Source organism: Pteropus medius, unplaced genomic scaffold, assembly GCF_902729225.1.
Source record: "Pteropus medius unplaced genomic scaffold, Ma_sr-lr_union100, whole genome shotgun sequence".
NCBI lineage: Eukaryota > Metazoa > Chordata > Mammalia > Chiroptera > Pteropodidae > Pteropus > Pteropus medius.
Window position 1 is genome coordinate 513,255 of NW_024350259.1, and position 26,423 is coordinate 539,677.

The 26,423-nt window shown below is 38.3% G+C and overlaps 1 protein-coding gene across 1 annotated transcript; it reads left to right on the forward strand.

The window, feature by feature from the left end:
* The first annotated feature begins 11,962 nt into the window (after nt 1-11,962).
* LOC120583113 (heat shock transcription factor, Y-linked-like) lies at nt 11,963-16,792 on the forward strand. The gene is given in 4 exon segments (XM_039838452.1): nt 11,963-12,456; nt 12,458-12,473; nt 12,960-13,594; nt 16,453-16,792. Coding segments are annotated over 4 exon segments (1,485 nt in total).
* Nucleotides 16,793-26,423: the final 9,631 nt, after the last annotated feature.

Here is a 26,423-nt window from a genome sequence, read left to right on the forward strand (position 1 = left end):
TATAGGCCAATATCTCCTATGAACAGTGATGCAAAAATCCTCAATAGGATATTAGCAAACCGAATTCAGAAGTATATTAAAAATGTCATACACCATGATCGAGTTGGATTTATTCTTGGGATGTGAGTTGGTACAATACCAAAAACACAATTAATGTGATACACCACATTAAGAAATAAAAATAAAAATCATATGATCATTTCAGAAACACAAGCCATGAAATCCAGCATTTATTTATGACAAAAACTCTGAACAAAGTGAGAATCAAGGGAACATATCTCAAAATAACAGGGACTATATATGACTAAACTGCAGCTAACATCATACTCAAAGGGGAAAGTCTAAAAACATTCTTTCCTAAGATCAGTAACAAGACAAGGATGCCTACTATCCCCACGCCTACTCAACATTGTATCTGAAGTCTTAACCACGGCAATATGACAAGAAAGGGAAATAAAAGCTATCCAAATTGGAAAGGAAGAAGTAAAACTCTCATCATTTGCAGATGACATAATACTATACAAATGGAACCTTAAAGATTCCACCAAAAACTGTGTAGAACTGATCAACAAATTCAGTAAAGTAGCAAGGTACAAAATAAATCTTCAAAAGTCAGTGTCAGTTTTATACAACAATGATGAACTTTCAGAAAGAGAAGTTAAGAAAACAATCCCACTTACAATTGCATCAAAAACACTAAAATTCCTGGAAATTGCATTAATCGAAGAGGTAAAAGACCTGTTCTCAGACAAGTATAATTCTTTGAAACAAGAAATTGAAGAAGATATAAATAAATGGAAGCATATATCATGCCCATGGGTAGAAAGAAAGAACATTGTTAAAATGGCCATTCTGCTAAAAGCAATCTATACATTCATTGCAATCTCTATCAAAATTCCAAAGGTGTTTTCCAGAGGCTAGAACAAATAATCTTAAATTTTATGTGAAACCATAAAACACCTCAAATAGCATGGCAATCTTGAGAAACAAAAACAAATTTTGAGGTATCACATTACCTGATTTCAAACTGTACTATAAAGCTCCAGTAGTCAGAAAAGCATGTTAATAGCATAAAAACAGACACATTGATCCAGGGAACAGAATAGAGAACCCAGAAATAAATCCATACCTAGAAGCTCAATTAACATATGACAAAAGAGGGAAGAATATAAACTTGAGTGAAGGCATTCTCTTCAATAGATGGTTTGGGGAAAATTGGACAGATGTGTCTGAAAAAACAGACAAAAAAATAAACAAAAATTAGACTGCCTTCTTATACCTATACAGGAATAGACTGAAAATGAATTAAAGACTCAAATGCAAAACCTCAAACCATAAAACTTCTGGAAGAAAATATAGGCAATACTCTCTCTAATATCACTACTATTTATTTCTTTTCAGACACATCTAATTGAGCAAGGAAAACAAAAGAAAAAATAAACAAATGAGACCATATCAAACTAAAAAAGTTTTGCACAGCAAAGAAAACAATCAGCAAAACAAAAAGACAACCGAATGAATATGAGAAGATATTTTCAAACGATATATCTGAAAAGAGGTCAGCATCCAAAATATATAAAGAACTCGTGCAACTCAGGAACAGCAACAAAAAACAAACCACTCAACCACTTAATTAAACAATAGGTAGAAGACTTGAACACATATTTCACCAATGAGCAAATAGAGGAAAAAATTTTTTCTCACTAATCATGAGAGAAATACGAATAAAAAACCACAATGAGATATCACCTCACACATGTCAGAAAGGCTATCATCAATAATTCTACATGGAGAAAAGGTAGCCCTCATACACTGTTGGTGGAATTGCCAATTGTTACAGTGGCTGTAGAAAACAATCTGGAGGTTTCTCAAAAAATTTAAAATGGATCTACCTTTTGACTAGCAATTGCACTTCTGTGTTTTATCCAACAAAAATCAACACAATAATCCATAAAGATCTATGCGCTCCTGTGCTCATGGCAACACAAATTATAATAACCAAGGATAGAAGCAAATAAATGGCCATTAAAAATGATCAGATTAAGAAGTTATGGTTCAAATATACAATGGAAAATTCTCTGTCATTGAAAAATAATGAAATCCTACCAGTCACAATGACATGAGTGGATCTGAAGGTTATTATGCTAAGTGAAGTATGTCGGGCATAGAAAGATAAATACCATAGATTTCATTTACATGTGAATCTAAGGAACAAAAAGAGCAAACTAATCAAAACAGACCCACAATTATAGAGGAGAATCTGGTGATGGCCAGAGGAAAGAGGGGTTGAGCGACTGGAAGAATGGGGTGAATTGTTAAAGAAGTACAAATTGTTAGTTGGATAGATGGTGATGGGGACATTGCATACAGCACAGGAGATGTAGTAACCAGTAATGTCATAGTGATGTATAGAGCCGAGGAGAGAAAGAATAGCTAGGGAGATCGTTGATAAACTATATAAATGTCTAACCAATTACCTATATACTTGAAACTAATAATAAATCACATTTAAAAAAATGTCACCACTGGCATTTTTCACAGAACTGTAACAAATAATCATGAAATAAGTATGGGACCGTAAAAAAATTGCCACAGTATTCTTGAGAAAGAACAAAGTTGATTTTCTAGTCCTTGATATCAAACTATACTAGGCTCTCCAACTTCTTAGAATTTCTCACAACAACTTCAAATATTCCAGCAATAACTTTTGCACACCACAATTTTCTCTACTACGATCTCATACCTAATTTGACTTTAGAATACAGTTTCAAAGTAATTGTTGCTACCGCATTAATTCCACTGAATAACCTTATTGCCCTTTAATGTGTTACTTGAAAGCAAAAAGAATTAAGCCTAGCATTTGAATTTATGTCAATAATAGCAAAATTGCTGGGCACTTTAATGAAGAAGTTGGAAGTAAATGTAACACTGCATATCTTGACTTCATGTTTCAGTGCACATCCAGATTTATTGATTAGAGGACTGACTCTAGTGAAGATCGATTTGATAGAAATCACAGCCTGCTTGTTTTTCATGCAGACAAAATTTGCACATCTACTTAGACCAAGAAGTAATTAATACTTCATTGATTTTGAAGTAAATCTGGACTATTTCATTTCACCTGCAGCCTATGAATAGTTTTCAAGACAATTCTTATTTGCATTTGAGGAAGAAACTATAAAAATAATGTGTATGCTTTTTTGCTCTTGTTGAAAAATATCCATCAGTTCTTTGAAACTCAAAATACAGTAAAATCTGGTTAACTCTCATTTGTGGTGATACAAAGATTGTCTGCTGACATTTTCCTTCATAGTATTTATAAGGAAAGCATAGTATTTATAAGGAAAGCAAATGTTTAAGAACAAGACAAAATTTCAAGCTTTAAAAATATTCATTCATAATAAATGTTTTATACTACTTTTATAAATCTATACTAGGTAATAGTGATGAAACAGCAAGATATTGACATAAAGACAGACTCATAGATTAATGAAACAGAACACAGAAACCCGAAATAAACACATGGCTCCATGCTTCTTTAATTTTTCAAAAAAGAAGGAAGAATATACAATGAGATAAAGACTGAGAAAACTAAACAGGTATATACAAAGAAAAATTAACCTGACCACCTCCTTACCCCAAATACAAGAGCAAATTCAAATTTGATGGAGAACTGACATGTAAGACACCCAAACCATAAACTATTAGGAAAAAAACGTAGGCTCTAACTCTCTAACATTGCTCTCTTAGTACTATTTGATCCTGACGTCTCCTCAGGAAGGGGAAAAATACAATAAAAAGATAAACAAATGGAACTGAATCAGGCTAAAAAGTTTTCGCATGACAAAGGAAACTGTCAGCAAAACAGCAAAACGAAAACACAACCTACTGAATAAGAGATTATATTCACCAATGATACATTTCATAAGAGTGTAATACCCAAAATGTATTTTAAAAACTTAACACAACTCAATACCAAAGAAAGACAATCCAAATTTAAAATTGGCCAAAGTCTGAAACAGTCATTTCTCCAAAGAGGACAACGAGTGGCCAATGCTTACCACAAAAAGATATTCAACATCTTTAATCTTCAGAGACACATCATTAAAACCATACTGAGATACCATCTCACACCTATCAGAATGGCTGTCATAAAGAAACTAACACACGTGTTTGTGAGGATGTGGAGATAAGGGATCCCTCATGTACTATTGCTGGGACTGTAAACGGGTGCAGCCACTGTGGAAAACAGTATGGAGTTTCCTTAAAGAATTAAAAACAGAATTACAATATGACCTAGCAATTTCACTTTTTGCTTATTTTTTTTAATGAAATTCCTAGAAAAGTTATCTGCAACTCAATGTGCATTACAACATTGATTTACAATAGCCAAGATATGGAAATAACCTAAGTGTCTATCAAAAGATTATTAGATAAAGAAGTGCTACATGTACACAATGGAATATTACTTTACCATAAAAATGGAAGTTTCCTATTTGCGACAACATAAATAGACCCAGAGGGTTGTAAGCTAGGTGAAATAAGCCACTCAAAGGAAGACATATACCATATGCTCTCACTTCTATGTGGAATCTGAAGAACAGAATGCATAAACTAGCAAAAGAGAAACAAAGTGATAGGTACAGAGAACAAACTAATGATTGCTGGATAAAAGGTTTAGGCCCTTGTTGAAGAAATTACAAAGGGTAAATTGATAGTTATAAAATTGTCGTGGGGATGTGAAGTATGGCATATTGAATGGGGTCAATAACGTACTAATTACTTATTGCGTCAGGTGGATAATAGACTGACTGAAGATCGCATCATAAATTGTATGAAGTTCTAAATACTGCCTATCCACTTGAAATTAATATGAAATAATCATGTTGAGTATCAGCTGCTATTGAATTGAAAAAGTATGGAAGTTGGTAGTTATAAAATAGTCACGGGAAGATAAGTTACAGCATAGGGCATTTCTATCAGCACTTCTCTGAAATATAGACTCATTCTTTAACACATACATGTAAACAATTGTAACATCTTTTTTTAGAATATTTACATCTTTATTATTATTAATGTCTCTCTGTATCCTGTTAATTCACTTTGATAATGTGTTCTGGTATTCTTTATCTGAAATGAAAACAAACCTTTCAACTATTTAAAGTAGTTTTATTCAGGACATGTCTTACTCCATGTCCTCATTTTTAATCTGATGACATTGCAATTCAATTGTATCAAACCCTGTATGATTTACACTTTTTAGTTATTATTCAAATAGTGCTATCTTCTGCACGAAACACCAGGAAACACTAATTTGTTATACGGAATCCTGCCTACTTGTTATTGGGCAAGTGACATGCACAGGAAATTTCAGTTACCGTCAGAAGTAAAAGTCCCTGTACAAAACTGTAACATTTTATATTTAATAGATGTTTTTATCATAATTTGGGTTTTTACTATAAATATGTCTTTAATACTTGTTCCGTCTATTATAGCTTTTCAGTTATGGAATGACAGAAACAAGGTTATGTTGCCCAGTAGTGAAATATTTTATTGTATGTAGATTAACCTGGAATTGAACTCTTTTGGGGGTAATTTTTAAATTTCAATTCTAATATGTAATTTTTATTCACATGAAATATAAATACACATACAAATTGAGATAGAGCTCAATTTCAGCCGCTATCTCTAAGAGTTGCACATTAACGCGTTCCTTGCATTCTTCTATTGTTTTAGCCGCATCTTTTATGCTAAAGCAATTCCCGAAATACGACTGTCACATTTATTATAAAAACTGATTGTTACCTCTCCATCTTACTCCCTTTCTCTTTGTCATTTGTCTTCCAAACTCTTCTACCATCTGGTACCTATCAAAAGGTCCTCTGTATTTGAGTTAAATTTTTGCTTTCTTCTGTGTTCTCATTTATTTGTTTTGGTTTGGTTTCTTAGACTTCACATATAAATGAAATCATAAGGTATACATTTTTCTCTTTCTTACTTATTTCACTTAGCACAATACACTCATTTTATCCATGTTATAACAAACAGCAGTATTTTCGTTTTGTTGTAGTTATTGTTGTTGTTTTATGGCATTGTACATATGGATCACAACACTTTTTAAAATTTTAGTTTATTAGTTTCAAGTATACAAGGCATTTATATAGCATATGAAATGATCCCACTCTCCTCTGGCTCTCCACCTAGCCAATACATTAATGTTAACTGCATTCCCTAGGCTGTGCTCCCCATCCCCATGATCATCTATCAACTATTAATTTGTACTTGTTTAACCCTTCACTCCATTCTCCGAGCATTCCAAACCCCATTCCTTTGATGTCATCACTTTGTCATCTGTACTAGTGAATTGGTTTTTTATTAGTTTGCTCTTTTTGTTCCTTAGATTCAGCATATAAGTGAAATCATATGGCATTTATCTATCTCTGTCTGACAGATTTCACTTAGCAATATAATCTCCAGTTCTGCCCATGTAGATGTGAATGGTAGAATTTCATTTCTTTAATTGCTGAGTAAATCCCATTGTGTATGAACTCTAACTTCTTTACCCAATCATCTCTTGATGGCCATTACAGTTCTTCCATATCTTAGCTATTGTAAATTGTTCTGCCAGAAATGTAGGTATCACAAAATTTTTTATCTAACTTTCTATTGCTGTGTAACTTGGGTTGCTTCAATACCTTGGCTATTGTAAATGTTATAAATAAATTATAATTGTAAATACATAAGTGTTTTCAAATTAGCATACAGGATTTTTTGGCTAAATACTTCGAAATGGAATTTCTGGGTTACTCTTTTTTTCTTTTTATAATCTTTGTTTAAATATTTTTTTCTGACATAAGTATTGCTACCACAGCACTCTTTAACTTTTTGTCTGCATCACGTATCATTTACCAGACATTTACTTTGTGTGTGTGTGTGTGTGATTTCCATCAGTAGTGAGCCTCATTTAGCCTACATGTGTAATGCAAGTCCTGTTATTTCATTCATTTGCCAGCCTATGTCTTTTGATAGGAACATTTAATCCATTTACATTTAAAGCATTTATCAATAAGTGTACAGTTACTGCCATTCTTAAATTCATATTTTTTAATCTGTTTTCTTTTTGCTTCTTAAAGAAGTTCTTAAGCATTTCTGATAATTCTGGCTTGATGGCAATAAACATCTTCAGCTTTTGCTTGTTTGGAAAGCACTCTATAATGGCTTTGATTCTAAAATGATATCCTTGTTGCATAGTATAATTTAGGTTGTAGGTCATTGCTTTTGATTACTTTGAAACCTAATCCTAAATACAAAATTAACCCTTGGCCTAGTTCTAACATTAACTCTAATCCTAAAACTAACCAGATTTAAAACTGAAAAACTAAACTCCAACCTTAAACTAAACTTAACCCTGACATTTATTATAAACTCAAATCTAATTGTAACTCTAAACCTAAAACAAATTCTAATAATAGTCTTACCCTAATGATAAGCCAAACGATACACCACTAACCTAACAAAAAACATAACCCCAATGATAGCCTTAACCTACGCCTACTGTATCTTACCATTTCCCTGATACTTACCCTAACATTAACTCTAATTCTAATTCCCAAAGAAAACATAATTTGAAAGCCAAATCTAGGCCTAACCCTATCAGAAACTCAACCTTAAACCTAATTCTATCCTGATTTAAACCCAAGTTTTAACCTCAAAGCTAACTGTAAACCTAAACCTAAACCTAAATGTAAACTCTGTCCTAAACCTAACACTAATTTTAACCCAAACCATAGACTTTAATGCAACCATAGCACTTATGAAAGCCTAAAACTAATCTTAAATTCATATCTTGATCTCAAAGCTTTTCTCAAGCTAACCCTGGCCGTCACTCTACCAGAGACCTTAAATTTATTGATAATTAATAATACCTAAATCATAAATGTGAACATAAATCTAAAACTAACCTGGACCTTGTCTTTACACTAAAATTAACCCTAAATTAATCAAAATCTTAATGTTAAAGCCAACACAAGCAATAACTAAAACCTTAATCCTATCACAGATTTAACCCCTGTTCTAATCATTTTTAAACTTAATGCAATCCACAACCTTAACCCAACACTGAAACACAAACCTAACCCTAATTCAGAAACTAATCCTAACCATAACACTGACCCTAACCATAATTTAAACTAAATTCATAATCTCAAAGTTAACTCTAACCCTAATTCTAACATAAACTTAATCATAAACTCAAACGTAACTCTAACCATAAAATTAACACATAACCTAACCAGAAACACCAACACTAATCTGAATTCAAACCTCCTCCTTGCACTTACAATCACTGTAACATAAACATTAATTTTAAACTTGAAGGTCAAAGGAACCTGTAACCATAAACCTGAACTTAAGTCTCCCTCTATTTGTCAATTAATTCCGATTCTTAACCTCAACCTTAAAGATAACCTAACTCTAACCTAAAAATAACCCTAAATATAACCAAAGAACTTACTTAAAACTAATCTCAACACAAATTGTAAGTAAAACACAAAGCCCAAACTGAAGAGCCCCACTAACCCTAAACCTAACTCAACACAAAATATAAAAGAAATTCTTACCTTCACCCCAACTCTAAAATCAAACTTAACCCAAATTGTAGTGCAAAACATAACCAAGATCTTTACCTAACACTCAACCTAGCCATAACCCTAACTTAACCTAGCCATAACCCTAACTTAACCCACTCAACCTAGCCATAACCCTAACTTAACCCAAACCTTAACCCCAAAGATAACAATAAGTCTAATTGAAACACTTATTATAAACTCATCTATAACATTAACTCTGATCTAACTCAGACTCCTCCAAAACATCGAGCAAGAGGCAATACTGCAAACTCATTTCAAAAGGCCAATATTACACTGATACTAAAATTTGGTAAAGATACCCCCTCCAAAAAAAAAAAAAAAAGACAGACCAATATCTCTCATAAACACAGATGCAAAAATCCTAAATAAGATACTAGCAAATCAAATACACCAACATGTTAAAAAGATTATACAACACGATCAAGTGGGCTTCATCTCAAGGGCAGAGGGATGGTGCAACATAAGCAAATTGATTAATATTATATAACACATTTTTGACACAAATTATAAAATAAGAATCATACGATCATATCAGTAGTTGCAGAAAAAGCCTTTGAAATGATACGGCCTCCATTTATGATCAAAACATTGAATAAAATTGGTGCAGAAAGAAAGAAACAACATAATAAAGGCCATATGTGACAAACCCTCAGCCAATATTTGATTAATGATAAAAACTAAAATCCTTCCCTCCAAGATCAGGAACAAAGCAAGGCTGTCCACTGTAGCCACTGTTATTCGATATAACCTTGGAGGTCCTAGCGAGTGCAATCAGGTAAAAGGAAGATATAAAAGACATCCACACAGGAAACGAGGAAGATTCACTGTCACTATTTGTGGATGACATGATTCTCCATGTGGAGAACCTTAATCATCCCACAACAACACTACAAGAAACAATAAGCAAACACAGTAAATTCTCTGGATACAAAATCAATGTTAAAAACCCATAGCGTTCCCATATGCTAATAATGAACCATGAGAGGAAGAAGTGGAAAAAATAATTCCTTCTGCAATTGCAAAAAAAGTATAAAATACCTAGGAATAAATTCAACGAAACAGGTGAAAGACCAATATAATGAAAACTAGAGGACCCTATTAAAAGAAATCAAAGAAGATACAGAAAACTTGAAAGATATTCTGTGTACTTCAGTTGGAAGAATCATCATAGTTACAATGACCATATTATTTAAAGCATTATACAAATTTATTGCAAAGCCGATCGAAATCTCGTGGATATTTTTTAAAGAAATAGAATAAAAAATCATCAGATTTATATGGAAGCACAAAAGACTGTGAAGTGCAAAAACCATCCTGAGAAAAAAGAACAAGGCTGGAGGCATCGCTCTGCCCGACTTCAAATTATATTACAAAGCAACAGTCATCAAAACAGCATGGTATTGCAGCAAAACAAACACACGGACCAGTGCAACAGAATCGAGAGTCCAGAAGTAAACTCATATTCCTAAAGGCGAAAATGTTTGACAAAGAAACCAAAAACATACAATGGGAAAAGGAAAGCCTCTTAAATAAATGGTGCTGGGAAAACTGAAAAGCCACCTGCCAATGCATGAAACTAGACTGTTGTCTATCATCACACAGCAAAATTAACTTGAAATGGATTAAGGACATGAATAGAAGACCAGAAACAAGAAAATTCATAGAAGAAAACAGGAGAATGAAACTCAAGAAACTTGGACTTAAAGAGGATTTTATGATTTGACCTCAAGGCAATGGAAGGAAAAGCAAAAATAAATAAATGGGACTGCATCAGACCTAAAAGCTGCTACTTAGCAAAACAAATTGTCAACAAGGAAAGGAGACAATTATCTCACTGGAAAAATATATTTGCAAGCAACACCAACGATAAGGGTCTCCTATACAAAATATACAAAGAACTGATAGGACTCAATAACGACAAAAAAGCAAATGACTCAATCAAAAACTGAGCAGAGGACCAGAACAGACACTTCTCCCTAGAGGGCATACAAAGGGCCTACAAACATGATAAGATACTCAGCATCGCTAACTATTAGGCAAATGCAAATCAGAACCACAATGAGGTACCATCTCACACTTGTTACAATAGCTATTGTCAACAGGACAAGCAATAAATGTTGGAGAGGATGCAGAGAAAAAAGAACCCTCATACACTCCTAATGAGACTGCCAATTGGCATAGCCGCTATAGAAAAGAGTGTGGAGGTTCCTCAAAAAACTAAGAATTGACCTACCATATGATCCAGCAATCCCAACACTGGGGATTTATGCCAAAGGCCTGAAAACCCATATTCAAAAAGATATTGGCACACCGATGTTCATTGCAGCATTATTCACAGTGGTCAGTACATGGAAGTAATCAAAGTGTCCACGATAAATGATTGGATAAAGAAGTTGTGGCACATATATTCAATAGAATGTTACTCAGCCATATGAAGAGATAAATTATGCCATTTGCGACAACATGGATGGACCTCGAGATAATCATCCTAAGCAAAATAAACCAGACTGAACAAGTACAAAATCACATAATATCACCTATATGTAGGAATTTAAACCTAAAAGCAACAAACGAACAGGACAAAGACAGACTCAGGGCCATGAACAATGGACTAGGGGTTATCTGATTGTAGGGGGTAGGGGAGGAGGGAAGAGGTATATAGGTTAAAGAGGGTAATATACTGGGATTGGAGAGGTTAAAGTGAGTAAAGGGGATCAAATATATGGTAGCTGAAGTAAACTGGACTTTGGGCGGTATTCACACAAGAGAATACATAGACATCAAATTATAAAGTACATCTGAAAATTTTACCACATATTAATCAATGTTATTCCAATAACCTTAATTTTAAAAATTACTTGAGTCAATAAATGAATAATGTCTGCATCAACTTCCCTAGAAAAAAGTATATCTGTATATATTTAATTTGCAAAATGACATTTTGTTCTATTGTAAAAATGCTCTTAGTTTTTTTTAATATTGCACATAGCCAATAAAGATAAGGCGCAGAAAAAAAAAGGAAAAAAAAAAAAAAGCTCTGCCGCAATAAGTTTTTGCAGATTACACTTCATAAATAACCAGCCAAATTTTATGTTACCTGAATAAAATTTACAGAGTGAGAAGGAAACCCTGACTTCAGGTTATGTTTAGTTGCTAGGAGACATCTCATATTGAGATGTCACAACTACTCAGGGGGAGCACTATTGTGGAGATCTGGGCAGTTTATCAGCGTAGGTCTGCCAAGGCAGCATCTGGGGCTGCGGTGTTCAAAACTAGATCACTGAAAACAGTAGATGAAGAAAGGTTTATTTGACATGGCACATGTTTCTTCAGAAATTCAAGGTGATTCTTCTAAAGATGAAGCAACTGGTTCAGCAACCTCCATTCATTCTCTGTTGTGTGATCACACATTGACTGGAGCTTCACACTTGAGTTCTAAATCCACAAAAAATGCTTTTCAGATGTTTTCTGCACAATCCTTGGTAAGATGACCATGTCACACATCTTGTGTCTCTGGACCAGATGAAGATAATGATTTTCGATCTATGACCTTTCCCAGAAAACTCTGGAAAATAGTTGAAAGCAATTGGTTTCAGTCTATTTGCTGGGATGGAACTGGAACTTGTGTAGTGATTAAGGAAGAATTCTTTAAGAAAGAAGTTCTGGAAAGAAAGGCCCCTTTCAGAGTATTTGAAACTGCAAGTATGAAAAGTTTAGTTCGACAGCTTAACCTTTATGGATTTAGTAAAGTGCAACAGACTTTTCAAAGATTTGCTTGTCTGGCTGATATTCTGGCAGAAGAGAAAGAAGTCCATTTTAAGCAGGGTAGTACAAAATTTATTTACTCCATACAATAAGTTAATATATATATATATACACACACACACACACACACACACACATATACATATATATGTGTGCACACATACATATACATTTTATATATTTCAAAAAATATATGAAACTAGTCGGTTTCATATATTTTGTGATTTTTTTTCACAAAAATGAGAACTCTTTGGGCATTCAGGATAAAAATATTACTAGCAACTTTGAATCTCATCAGTGAACTCTTAAGGCAAGGTGGTGAAAGCACTTTATAGAGTTCATTCACTGTTATTTTAAATGTAAATATGATTTTTTATGAGGGCCATGCTATTTAAGTTTTTATTCCCAATTATTGATTTTTGACAAAAGTTAACAATGTCCATGTGTTGATGACATCAACTTGGCATAATAACCTTGATATATGAGATTTAGAGATTAGGATTCTTTAGACTTGTGAAAGGGTGTAACTGTGTCCTCTGTTTTTAGTTACACTTCTATCAAAATCCAAATTTTAAACGAAGCTGTCCTCAACTTTTCCTCAGAATGAGAAGAAGAGTTGGGATCAAAAAAGCTTCTCCAGCAGCTTCAATAGCTCACAATTTCAATAGGGAGCATACTGGAACAGAGATTATTGTAGGTAACCATCATTCTGGTTTTCTTGCTGACACTCATGGAGAAAGCATATTTTCAACTTCCACTAGTTCAAATACATTACCAATAAGCAAGCCTGCTACCAGCCAGATACTTGCTAATACAACTGCTCCAATCAGAAGTGAATTTCCTCCTCCTTCATCAACTTTAGGTAGATCATCAGAACAAACTGTAATGGACCCACATGCTGTTTTGAATCAGTTGACCGCTTTTCAAATGCACTCATATGGCAGCTACACTCAAGCAAATGGCCACATCGTGAATATTATTACAAGCACAACTTCTACTTCTCACTATATCCTAACTCCCTTACAGACAAGTTCTTTTGGAAGGATGCAGCCTTCAACTTTTCCAACTAGATATCCTGATTTACCAGTCATTGATGGTCCTTTTTCCCGCTCGCAACTAGCAGGCAACCCGTGGATCCCCATGCCAATGATGGCTGATACAGCTGCTTCCACTTTTTCAAGGTCAATTAGTCAACCACCTTCGTCAGGTGAACACATTACCCTAATTACAGGTGATGTATCACTAGTCTACCAGACTATGCAAAATAGCAAACATTAAAAATAATATTGGCAAACATCAGCAAAATGCATGCAACCATCTCCTTTGAACAATGAACTTAAATGTTCACCTTAGGTGTTAATTTCCTTATTTTTGAAGGAGTTAAGAGTAAAATGATGCATTTTTTTTTATGGTAGACTATATACTATTGTTTACTACTTAGACCTTTTGGTCATTATGAACATTTAAGTAAAGTATATCTAATTAAGTGTTTTAAAGGGGTAGAGATCAAGGGAGTAAAAGCAAATGAAGAAACTGGAGTTAAGTGATATCTGAAACAATCCAGGTATAATCAAATGAAGGCCTAACTTGGGATGTTTGGAAGGGATAGATGCATATCAAACCTAGAAAAGATACTCATGCAGTATTCACTTTAGCATTTCCTCAATTTCATTACTTTTTCCTGTGATTCTAAAATATAAGACATTGGATTTCAGTTGGCAGAGCTGACTTCATTCAAAATGCATCTCACTCTTAAAAGAATAGCATACTCTAACAGCCCAGGAATCATGGTCACCATGATGCCCTCACTGAAATTGGAAAGATCATATGCTCTTTTCATACATTTCAATGCTGTCTGCACATGCAGAATTTTATAAATATTTCAGATGTTTCTTTTTCTTCTACTGACCTCAAGGCATTCAAGCTTACTTGTGTCCATTTTTCCTTCTTTTGTGAGTCCACTGAAGAGGAATTTACCCCTTAAGTGGCCAACCAGCTCTTTCTGCTTCTGTAAATATGCTTGTTGCAAAGCCAGGTCAACAGAGAACTTATCTTCCGCTAAAGATATGCTGCTTTAGTGCTTGTTATATAAAAAATCCTATGATCTATAACTGCTAGTAGGAACTTAAGAGGTCTGTAAATCAGCCTGTGCCAACTATAACAACATGAGTATAAAAATAAAATTGCCTCTAATTTCACGGTCCAGATTTCAGAGCACTAGCTCTTCTGGGATAGCCGATGTAATAAAATTGAGTACTCTAAATCTCCAGGTGCTGCTTGATTTCTCTCTGGTCTGAGTTTTTGTAACTTTTCTGCGACATTTCTAGAGGCCCTAGAGAGATTTACAGCCATGCCGATCCTTTGAGTTGCTGGACCGGTGGCTGGCTGAGCCAGCATGAACAAATGAGAAGATGTACCTGCTGACAATTATTCCGAGTTCTCTTTCTAACTGGTCCCTTGATGCCTGGGACGGCTGAGCCTCCAACTGGACTCATAGGAGGGATGAATCCACACACCAGGAATGGCCACAGGATGAGGTTAGGTCCCGGGATCTGCCCCCATTCAGGTCCTGACTCCGGACAGAATAGGAGCTTGATCACCTCCTAGTCTTTAGTTTGAAGACATAGGTCAGGGTCTTCTTAGTGGGGGAGACATCAGAGTCCTCCAAGGAGGGGAAGAGATCAGGGTCCTCCAGAAGGAGAGGACATAGCTCAGCGTCTTCTCAAAAGGGGGAGTCAATGTTTTATTTAACCTGATGTGTGAATGAGTAAATGAATGAGTGGCTTGACTGGTCTGACAGTCAGATCTGAGTTTGTAGCTCCATGGCTGGGCAACCTCAAGGTCCTCTAAAGTCCATGGAGTTTCTTAGGACTCACTGTGCGAGTCTATGTTAAATGTGTGTAGTCTAGGATGGCATAGGACTAGTGTCTGATAGTAAGTCACACAAAGCTGAGTCCACTACGGATAAGTGTTACCTAAGCTCCCATAAGGGGACACAGGCAGATGAGCATCTGAGTGGTCTCCTCTTCGTAGGGGGCACCCATCTTACTTTGTCTTTGCAACACCATTGCAGGGTGGATAGTGTTGTGTCAACACTAAGAAAAGAGAGGAACTCCATCACTCTGTGGAAAACATCCGACACACCCTTCTGGTCAGCAAACACATTAATGAACGCGGGGGAGTCTGTACAAAAGAGAGCGAATGCTGAGCACCTGAAACATGACTTTGCATAAAGTGAGAGTTGAGGCCCTATCCTTGGTTCTGTGGTGACTTCATATGGCTTAAGGTGGTGTCACTGAATCTCCATGAGAAATCTACTCCACTGATCTGGGTCAGGGGTTTATACTAACCCTCTGATGTAAGAGGAGCCTGAAATAATTCTGCAAGGAGTTTGGACAGAGACGAAAGAAGTGAGTTGCGTCCCCTCCAAAGTATCTCTGACCCTATTCCTTACCCTCCATGTGGCATAATTGTCTCTTGCAGGAGGCATTGCGGGGAGTTTCTCTAAGACAACTGTCTTCAATTTATGTTGAAAAATTTTAAGAAGTGTTTCTCAGAGGATTACAGGTTTAAGTTGACACCAGGAAAACTTCTTGCTCTTTGTGGGTTTGAATGGCCCGCCTTTGGGGTATTATGGCTTTCAAAGGGGATCCTAGACCTTCCCACTGTTAGAGCTGTGCACCAGGTAGTGACAGGGACCCCGGACATCTGGACCAGTTACCATACATAGACACATGGCTGCAGATTGCCACTGTAGTGCACCCTTGGGCCTGGTTCTGCACAAATAGGCAGGGAGAGAGTAAAGCACTTGTGGCCGGACCATCTCCAGGAAAGAGCAAGGAAGAGCCAGAAAAAAATCATCCACCAAGGGGACCCCGAGGAAGAACCTGCCTTCCCACCTCCGTAATCTCAACAGGTTTGTCACCCCCACACAGTCACTCTACCCCCCAGTTGTTGGACAGTCCTCCATCATCGGTGCCTTCACCACCTCAGCAGCCTGAGAGGCTACCAGGCCTGAGTTCACAGTGTCTTCTCTCAGCCACACAACCAGCCCTGCAGTTGCAGCCCTTAAGAAACCCCTACAAGAAACTCGAGGCCCTTTAGAGATGAGAGAAGATGGCCGCCCTGTCCTCTACTATCAGCCATTCACCACAACTGATCTCCTCAATTGGAAGCATTACACCCTGTCCTATTTGGAGGAACCCCAAGAGATGTTTGTGAACTGTGACCAGGAAGCCCAAAGGATAGATGATAGGTGGATGAAACAAAAGGGGTCTCTGATGGCAGCAGCAGTAGGGAACCCAGGCCCACTGCAGCAAGCTGCTGCTCCCGCACTGAAAGGAGAAACCAAAAAGAGATTTCCTCTATGTTGCGACTAATGCACCAACTGCAAAGAAACCGGCCATTGGAGAAACGAGTGTTCCCACGATGGGAGGACAACTGGAGGACCAAAGAAGTTTAATCAGCCTCGTAAAGGAAAGTACCAGCCTGGATCAGTCGTCCAAGAGCTCACTGCCCAAGTCAAAGGACAGTTAGACTAGGGGTGACCGTGCTCCCTGATACTAGGCCCCCAAGAGCCTACAGTCTCAATAGAAATAGGGGGCCAATCAATGACTGTTATGGTGAACACTGGGATTGAATACTCTGTAGTAACCACACCTATGGCTCCCCTCATGGACCGAACAACAACTCTTGTTGGGACCACAGGGGATGGAGTCACCTGCTTGTTCTGTTAAGCCCACTCATGTCTTCTAGGGGACCACCTAGTGACTCATAAGTTCCTATAGCTAACAGAGTGCCCCATTCTGCTTCTGAGTAGACATTTATTAACAAAGCTAGGAGTGCAAATCACCTTTGTCCCCGGGAAACTCACCAGTCTCACCCTGAAGAGCCAGCCACTCTAATGATGGCTGGGACTATGCCCAGGGAGGATGAATGGCACCTCTATTCTCCAGAGAGGGAACAAAAAAAATCCACCAGTCCTTTAGAAGTGTTTCCTACTGTCTGGGCTGAGAAAGGGCCCCCTAAAATCACGTGCTCATTGTGGTAGACCTGAGACCAGGAGCCACTCCTGTTATACACAGGCAATATCCCGTGTTGCAAGAAGCACTCTCGGGAGTTCAGGGCCATATCCAGCATTTTCGCAACACCATAATTCTAATTGAGTGTTAGTCACCTTGCAACACTCCACTCTTACCTGTTAAGAGGCTGGGAGGGAACAACTACTGCCCTGTCCAGGATCTCTGCCCGTCAACAACACAGTGGTCACCATCCATCTAGTGGTCCCCAACCTGGACACACTCCTGAGTCTCTTACCTGCCCACACAAGCTGGTTCACTTGCTTAGATCTCAAAGATGCCTTCTTCTGCTTCCGGTTATCACCGCCCAGCCAGCCTTTGTTCGCCTTTGAGTGGGAAGACCCACATACCAGGAGGAAGATGCAACTGACCTGGACGAGATGGCCACAGGGCTTTAAAAATTCACCCATCCTCTTTGGCAAAGCACTGGCCACAGATCTTGCTGCCTTCCCTGGAGAGACTCTCAAAAGCACCCTGTTCCAGTACGCAGATGACCTGTTCTGGCTAGTCCCACCTAATGAGACTGCTGGAAATGTACTAGAGCCTTGCTGACCCTGCTCTCTTCCACAGAATATAAGATGTCTGGGCAAAAGGCTCAAATCCACAAACATAGGGTCAAATACCTCTGTTCATCATCTCAGAAGGACAACAGGCATTTGGACATGAGAGTAAATGAGCTATCTGTTCAATACCTCAGCCAAACACTAAGAAGGGGTCCTCGTATTCCTGGAGGCAGTGGATTCTGCCGGATCTGCATACAGGTTTCTCTGAAATTGTCAGGCCTCTGTGTGAGGCCACAGCTGGGTCTAGTAAGGGCCCCTAGGAATGGGGCTCCAAGAAAAGACCTTCAGAGAAATAAAGAGACTCATGACCAGTGCCCCAGTATTGGGATCACTGGACATTATATGAGACTAAAACTGCATGTTTGAGAAGAATCACTCTGCACTAGGTGTCCTCACACAAACAGTCAGGCCATGGCAATGCCCCATTGCATATTTGTCCAAACGACTAGATTTGGAGGCTGTGGGATGGCCAGTGGGTCTTCGGCCCTCAGCTACCACGATAATCCTGGTCAGAGAAGCAAACAAGCTTACACTAGGACAAAATGTAAATATAAAAGGCCCAATGCCATAATTGCATTAATGGATAATCAAGAACATAACAGGCTAACCAACGCCAGAATAACTCATTATCAGGGACTGCTTAGCCTAAATCCACGAGTCCACCTTGAGTCGGTATGAACATTGAATCCAGCTATGTTTCTGCCCATTGAGGAGGGGCCTCCAAACCACGACTGTGAAGAGGTCACAGAAGAAGTGTACTCAAGCAGGCCGGACCTCACAGACGTTCCTCTTTAGAATCAGAACTAGTATTGTTTACCGATAGGAGCATCTTCACCCGTGAAGGACAGTGCCAAGCTGGCAACACAATAACAACCTCTGATGAGGTAATCAAGGCTGAGGCTCTGCCACAGGGTTGGTCAGCACAGGGGGCCAAACTATGGGCATGCATCCAGGCACTGCAGCCGGCTGAAGAGAAACAGGCCAATATCTACATCGACTCAAGGTATGCCTTTGCTACCGTGCACATACATGGGACCATTTATAAGGAAATGGATTACTGACAGCAGGGTGGAGAAACAATTAAAAACATGGAAGAAATTCAACTGTTAGAGGCAGTCTGGAAGCCCTCCCAAGTGGCAGTCATCCACTGCAAGGGTCTCCAGAGAGGAACTGACCCCGTCAGTAGGAGAAACTGACTAACAGATCAGGCAGCTAAGGAGGCTGCCCACCAACCGAGTGCCACAACATGTCTGGAGTCTATCTCCAAGGTCCTCCTAGTATCTGAGTGACCACTATCCTCAAAACACACTAAGGAGGAAGAACAACAGGCTTTCAGTGGCGGGGAACCAAAAAGGAAGGTTGGTAAGAGCTTCCAGATCAAAGACTTTTTATTCCCGCTGCACAGGCAGCTCAACCATTAAAACAGCACCATGAGTTGACTCACCCAGGGAAGACTACTTTAGAAAACCTGCTATACTGCTATAATTTCATACCCAAGCTCCCAAGCCTATGCACCCAGATTAGTGCTAGGTGTTTGGCTTGTGCATGAAACAACGCTGGCTAAAGGCCGAGGCCTAACCCAAGGGGTACAACCGATTGGAAATATGCCATTTGATGACCTAGAAGTAGACTTCACTGAGGTCAAGCCCTGCTGGGAACACTAGAACCTCCTTGTGTTAGTTTTCAACTACTCCATATGAACTGAAGCTTTTCCTACATGCACTGAATGGGCACGAGAAGTAGCCAGGGCCTTACTGAGCGAAATTGTTCCAAATGATGGGCTGCCTCTTTCTACCGGATCTGACAATGGACTTGCCGTTGTGTCTGAGACAGTCCAGACTCTGAACAGAGCTCTGGGAATCAAATGGAAGCTCCACACAGCCTTCTGGCCACAAAGCTCAGGGAAAGTCTAATGCATGAACCAGATCCTCAAAACCACTCTAGCTAAGCTTTGTCAGGAAACCCAGCTAACCTGGACTGAGTTGCTGCCTTTGGCTCCACTCTGGACACTGTTCACCCCAAGGTTTTCAGGCTATCCTCTTTTGAAATCATTTCCTAGAGACCTCCACCAGTGATAGGAAATTGAAAGCAGATTCTTGATTAATGATGACCTAGAGCTGTCCCAATGCCTTCAGGCCTTAGGCAGAATTCTCTGCCATATCACTCAGGAAACTTTAGAAAGGGCCCATATCCCCTTAGGAAATTGGGTATACCCCTATAAACCAGGAGATGAGGTATGGGTTAAGTATTGGAAAAAGGAGCGCCATGCCGTCAAGAGGCACTGCAGAGCCTCTTCTTGATCAGCTGCTCCGAGTCACATTCTGGAGATAGCAGAAGTCCACCTGACATCTTCGGCCCTGCTCTGGCCACCCTCGGAAGCTGGCCAGTCTATGCATGGCAGAAGCATGAGGATGGACCATCCAGACTGTCCAGATGTACTGTTATCCTCCTGTAGCCTTACCCTCTTTGGTGTATTGGTCCTGCTACTTGCTTTAGGTTTGGCCTCAGTAGTGCCCTCCAACTGGACTTTGATTCAAAGGATCATTGTAGCCTTGACCAATCTAAGTTACGTAAGGATCCTCTCAATTCTTACACATTTAGACTAAACTCATTCATGGTATTGGACCACTAACAGCACGACAACTGACTTTTCCTGGGTATCTGCCTCCTTCTCCCTTGCCTCATGCATCTTATTGTTCGCTCCACTACCTCCCCGATAGAGGCTATGGTAGACAGAAAGACTGCAGCAAAGGTCCTTATGCTGTGAAAGTACCAGCTCCTAGCTGAGGAATATCAAAAAGTTGACACCCTGTAAAAATGTAAGAGCACCAAAAGCGAGGAATGAAGAATTTCCCTCTCAATTGCAAACATTTCTAATTAGCTCTTTCTGCTTCTGTAAAAATGCTTGTTGCAAAACCAAACATCTCAAGGTCAACGGAGAACTCATCCTCCCCTAAAGATATATTACTTTAGTGCTTGTTACATAGAAAATCCTATGATCTATGACTGCCAGTAGCAAATTCAGAGATCTGTAAATCAGCCCATGCCAACTATATCAACACAAGTATGAAAACAAAATTGCCCCTAAGTTCAGGGCCCATATTTTCACAGCACTAGCTCTTCTGAGACCACCAGAGTAGAAAACTGAGTTACCCACCACCTCCAGGTACTGCTTGTTTTCTTGCTTCTCTGAGTTTTTGCAACACCACCTTTAAATTTTCTAATGCATTTTTTTACCTTGCTTTATGTTCCATCCAAAGAGAGACTTAATGTGTCATTCTGGCATTGACTGACTCTTAGATGCTGAATTCAGTGCCTCAGCATGGCTAACAAATCTCTTGAAGATCTGGCCTCTGTGTTTCTTCCCTATCTTCCCTTCCCAGCACAGATGTATCCTCTTTGAGATTCCTTGCCAACTTTCCTTGTCTACATTGGCAGAGATCTGGCACAGTGCCTGCCAGATAATATATTTTAGTATTTATTAAATGAGCCATAATGAAATTTCATCTTACACTAATTAAAATCTACTTTCTTTTTCAAAACAGCAAACTTCCCATGGTCATCAAGCTATTGTTGCTGCTTGAGTCAGTCAATTGTGCTAGGTCTAGGGACAGAGAGTGTTAAATATTCTTCTTTAAATCATACCCCAGAAGTCACAATAGATCTTTCCATACTCTGGAATTGTTACTGTGTCTTCATGCCCCCACCATGAATGATTCTCCTCCCCATTACTGTGTTTCAATTGATGCACTACTTAGACACAACCATATCCAAAGGGTTCAAATAGGATCATAAGTTTATCAGAATAGGTCTCTTTATGTCATACAACCAGTTATTCTTCTTATCTGTACCCAGGAAGTAGCCAAAAAGACATAGGCCCTCATTTGAGACAGTTGCATTTACTAATCAAATTACTTTACAAAAATGTGTGGACTTAGGTTAGGCGAGGGTGGGAGAGTTAGAAATAAGCTCAATGTGCAATAATACCAAATGTCTGCATATCTTAGGGAATATGGAACATCCATGAAATACTTGGACTTTTTCACATTGCTTTGAATAAAAGGTGCAACATTATCAGAATGCAACAGACCTGGAAAGCTAAATGCAGAGACATGCTGAGGCTTTGCAACACCATTGTGTTGCTAAAATTGGTTAATCAGCCAAGAAAAGCAGGTTGTAGCTTAAAGAAGTGTCACCAGTGTAGATGCAACTTAGATTGTTTTGATAGGAAGCAAATGGGTCAGGGGAAGCAGTGGCTGCATCCCGTATAATAATATCTTTAGGACTAAGGGTCAAATGGAGCAATTTTCATCAGGAGTCACAAGTCTGGCATTCAGTGATAACTTTTACATGAACTGCATAGACTTTCTCAGTTTGTGTACCTGTACTCTTATGATGGTTCTGCTGTCATAAACACTGAGAATCTGAGATTCAGGTAGTCTGCATCGGCAGCTAGACTCTAGCTCTCTCTTCAGTCAGTTGGACTTATGGCGGACATCCTCAAAATTATCTGGATTGGAGTCATCTGCTGATGTTTGTTTCCATATTTAATGCCCCAAAGAAGAATGTTTTTGAATTTTCAGATGTAATTTTTCATGATGAAGCAGCTACACTACTGACAACAGCCTCAGATGGGCTAGAATTGTAAAATCAAATACCCTGTAAGCTGAAATTGGCCCCTTAGTCTTCCCACTGAGTCCAAAAGACATATCTGTCTTTCCAAGTGTCTAACAGCTTGTGATGATGACTAGCCAGACAGACCACTAGACACCACCAAGCTTTGACATAGCTAAGCCATCAAGTGAATTACACCTATGCAGCTAGAAAAATCTTTATAAATCAAGGGTCTCATTGCACTACCAGCTTTACTTGGTGGCAGAGACTGACATATAAAGTTTCTCCTGGTAGAATATTTGTGACCCCTTCAGGCAAAACCTAGTTGATGCCAGGGCCAAACAAACCAGTCTTGAATTATTCACTAGACGTAGATGCATTTTCCAGTACCTAAAGTCCACCGACGTACTAGGTCTCCTTCTTAGGTTGGGATGAACTTCTGTATCTCCATATGTTCAACATTGACACCACTTATCTTCAGCTCTGGGCACCCTTCAATTCATTAGCCAAAGCCATATTCCTTATCAATTGGGAGCTGTCATATCATCTTGCTTCTTGCAACCTAGAAAGCAATTATTAACAACTGACACGTTATTTGGGAAGAAACATTCAGTTTTAATAGTGCAGGATCCTTACTCTCTTTTGTTCACCACTTGGGTAAGAAAATTTGCTACAGCGTCCCAGAAAGTATTCTTCAATTCTTAACCTAAAATCTTGGACCATAGCCTCTGTAGTATGCAACAATTTTATTTTATTAGTTTTCTTTTAGCTGCTATTAACATTGTACCATGAACTTGGTGGCTTAAAAAACACAAATCTGCTCTATCTCAGTTCTGGAAGCCGAAAATTTAGGGTTGGTTCCTTCTGAGGACTATGAGGGAAAATCTGTTCTCTGCCCCTCTCCTAGCTTTCTATGGTTTTCTGGCAATCTTTGGAAATCTTTGGCTTGTAGACACATCCCCCTGATTGCTACCCTAATATTCATAAGGCATTTTTCCCGTGTGCATGTCTGTGTGTCCAAATTCCCCATTTTCATAAGGACACAAGTCATATTGAATTATGAGCCCATCCTTCTAGAGTATGGCCTCTGCTTGTATGCTATACCTGCTTATGTAGTCTGAGATTTTACCATACTTGAAAGGTAGGAACCTTCAAGTTACTCTTTGCACGTACTGGCAGAAGACATGAGTCTCTCGGTCAGGAAAAAAAAAAAAAAGTCCACATACCTTTTTACTCATAGCAAAAGCATTAGTCAATGTTTATGTTTGTATTAGTTACCCTAATCTTAACTGAGTAACATAGAATCACTCCTTGGTGCCTTCATATGCAGTGGTCTTTTTCAGGAGAGAATTATCAAGGACACTTGGAAATAATCGGGATGTGTTACTGTTCTCAACAGATGGGGCTTCTGCTCATGTGTAACATAAAATTAACATACTCCTGAAGAGAAATTAAAAAAAGCCTCGTAGGTCTGCTTCAAGGATGGAAAAGTCAATTCTGAATGCTTATAGGAAAACAAAAAATATCACTCATTTTTTCTTTTTTGTTTTCTCTCATATCCCAGCTTTGAAGCAATCTCAAGGTGATGGTAAACTGAAAATAAGAGCCATGATTACCCAATAAAATAAAATACTGAATGAGGGAAATTTCCTGAGTGTTTAGGTAAACCGTGATGTCTAAAGTTGGGGTAAACAATCAGAATTTTTTTCCTCTGTCTTCATTCACTTGGATATGGATGCAATTAAGACACAAGTATAGCAGTGCTGGGTAACCAGAACTCCACCTTTCTGCCTGAAGACCCAATAAGAAAGAACTCAGAAACTATAAAATGATAGTGTGATTGTAGAAAGGAAGATATTGGGTAAGCAAGCCTATATAGTTGTGTGCTAAGTGACATCACCCCTCAGCTGCCTATAAATTCCAAGTCACTGATAATTGGACAGGCTAGTATTTACTTCTCAAATGACCACTACATGGCTTATTCAGGAAACAGATCTGAATACTGCAGCAAATGCTTCAAAAATGAAATTGATCCTGAAACCACAGGACCAGGAGCCTGCCTGAGACAGGCACCTAAACCTATCTAGATGAGTTTGATGGTCAAACAAAATATCAGAGGATGCATTTTTCTGTGTATTTTTGAGTGCAAGCATGGGAAAAGCTCGTGTCCAGGGTCAACAAGCAATAGGTGCATAGCTTAAAAGGAAGAATTTAAAGTGAAATTAGAACAACATAGCAATCGAATCTATGTGATGATGTAAACCAGGAGCTCAAGTCTATAGCAATGAAACAAAGACCATCATTATCTTGAAGTTCTTAATGACGGATTCATACCACGAAAAGTTGCCCTTTTCACAGTAGATTAGAAAACATAAATGAGGGCACATTCTTTCTAAGTAAAAGAGAAAAAAGAAATAAGAATTAATAATAAATAAAAAGAGAGTCATACAGTTCTGATCTGGTCATGTTGGGAAAACGGTTCCCTTCCACGGTTACTTGCTTTAATACTTTTTCAGCTTTAGATTTAGGTCATCAGTTTATGTGAAATTTCTTTCACGTTTTGCTACCTTCTTTAGCAGTGACAAGTGTATCAAATGATCTGGTCACTGGGGCTTAGCATCACAGGGGTGTGTCAATGCTATCTGGTAAGGGTCCTCCCAACAACGCTGGTGGTATTATTTTTTTAAAAAGTTTCTTTTCTAGTAAACCTAATCTTCATGTGGTAGATTTGGATTTTCAGTTTTCATTTGCTTGGATTGCACTGTGAAGAGATTTTTCTACCAGTGTGATGGTGTTCTGTAGAAGCTATTAAGTGTTTACAATATTAAAGTATGACTTCCTTTATCAGCTGAAGATCCAAAGAGGCAGGAGCCAAAAGTATGGTGTATTCTGTAAAGTATCTTGAAAGGTGAAAGCTTATGGGTTCCAAAAAGTGTAGATCTGAAGTTGACAATGCTTTTGGCCAAGGTACATGAAGAGCATCCGTATTTTGCCAGATGACTCTTAATGAGACCATTAGTAGGTTCAAGAAAACCCAGAGATTGAGTGTGGTAGGCACAGTGAAAATGTTGTAGACTTGGCCAAATAGTACAGCCCTGTTTTATCACCTTACCAGTAAAATAGTTTCCTCTGTCACTGTGAAGTTTGACAGGAGCTCCCCAATGGGATCAGTGTTCTCAAAGAAGACTTTGGTCAGTAAGAAGAAGCTTTCTCAGTCCAATGAGAAAGCAACAGACCGTAAATAAAACATTTATATCCATGAGATAGTGTTAGGGTGTGGGGAAAGCTATATGGAATCTCTACACCAAACATCAACAGTCCATTAGGCAATCTAAAATTTGCAGCAGCAGTGGCAATACAGTTCCTGGATTATCCTTGAGACAAGTGGGAAAAGTGAGGCAGGCTCTTTTGAAGCCTTGTTAATATCCCCGCCACAACATAAGTTCATAGATGCTTCCATTTTGTCAGTAGGCAAAGGTTTAATGTATCTACAGTGTACAGAGTGGGAATCTCGAAATTTCTTGTAGGACTGGTTTGCTATTTGGCTCAAACTACAGATGCATACATTTATTGAATCAATACTTACTACATTTTCATATCGGATTTCCTTTTCTGGGGTAAATTGTTGGACATCTCAGTTTCAGGAGAACAGCATGGCTCCCAAAAGAATTGGGCCAAACACTAGCACAGTTGCAATAAAACTGACTGATGCCAAGTCAGGCAGGAGTTCCAAATGAATACTTGCAGGCAAAACA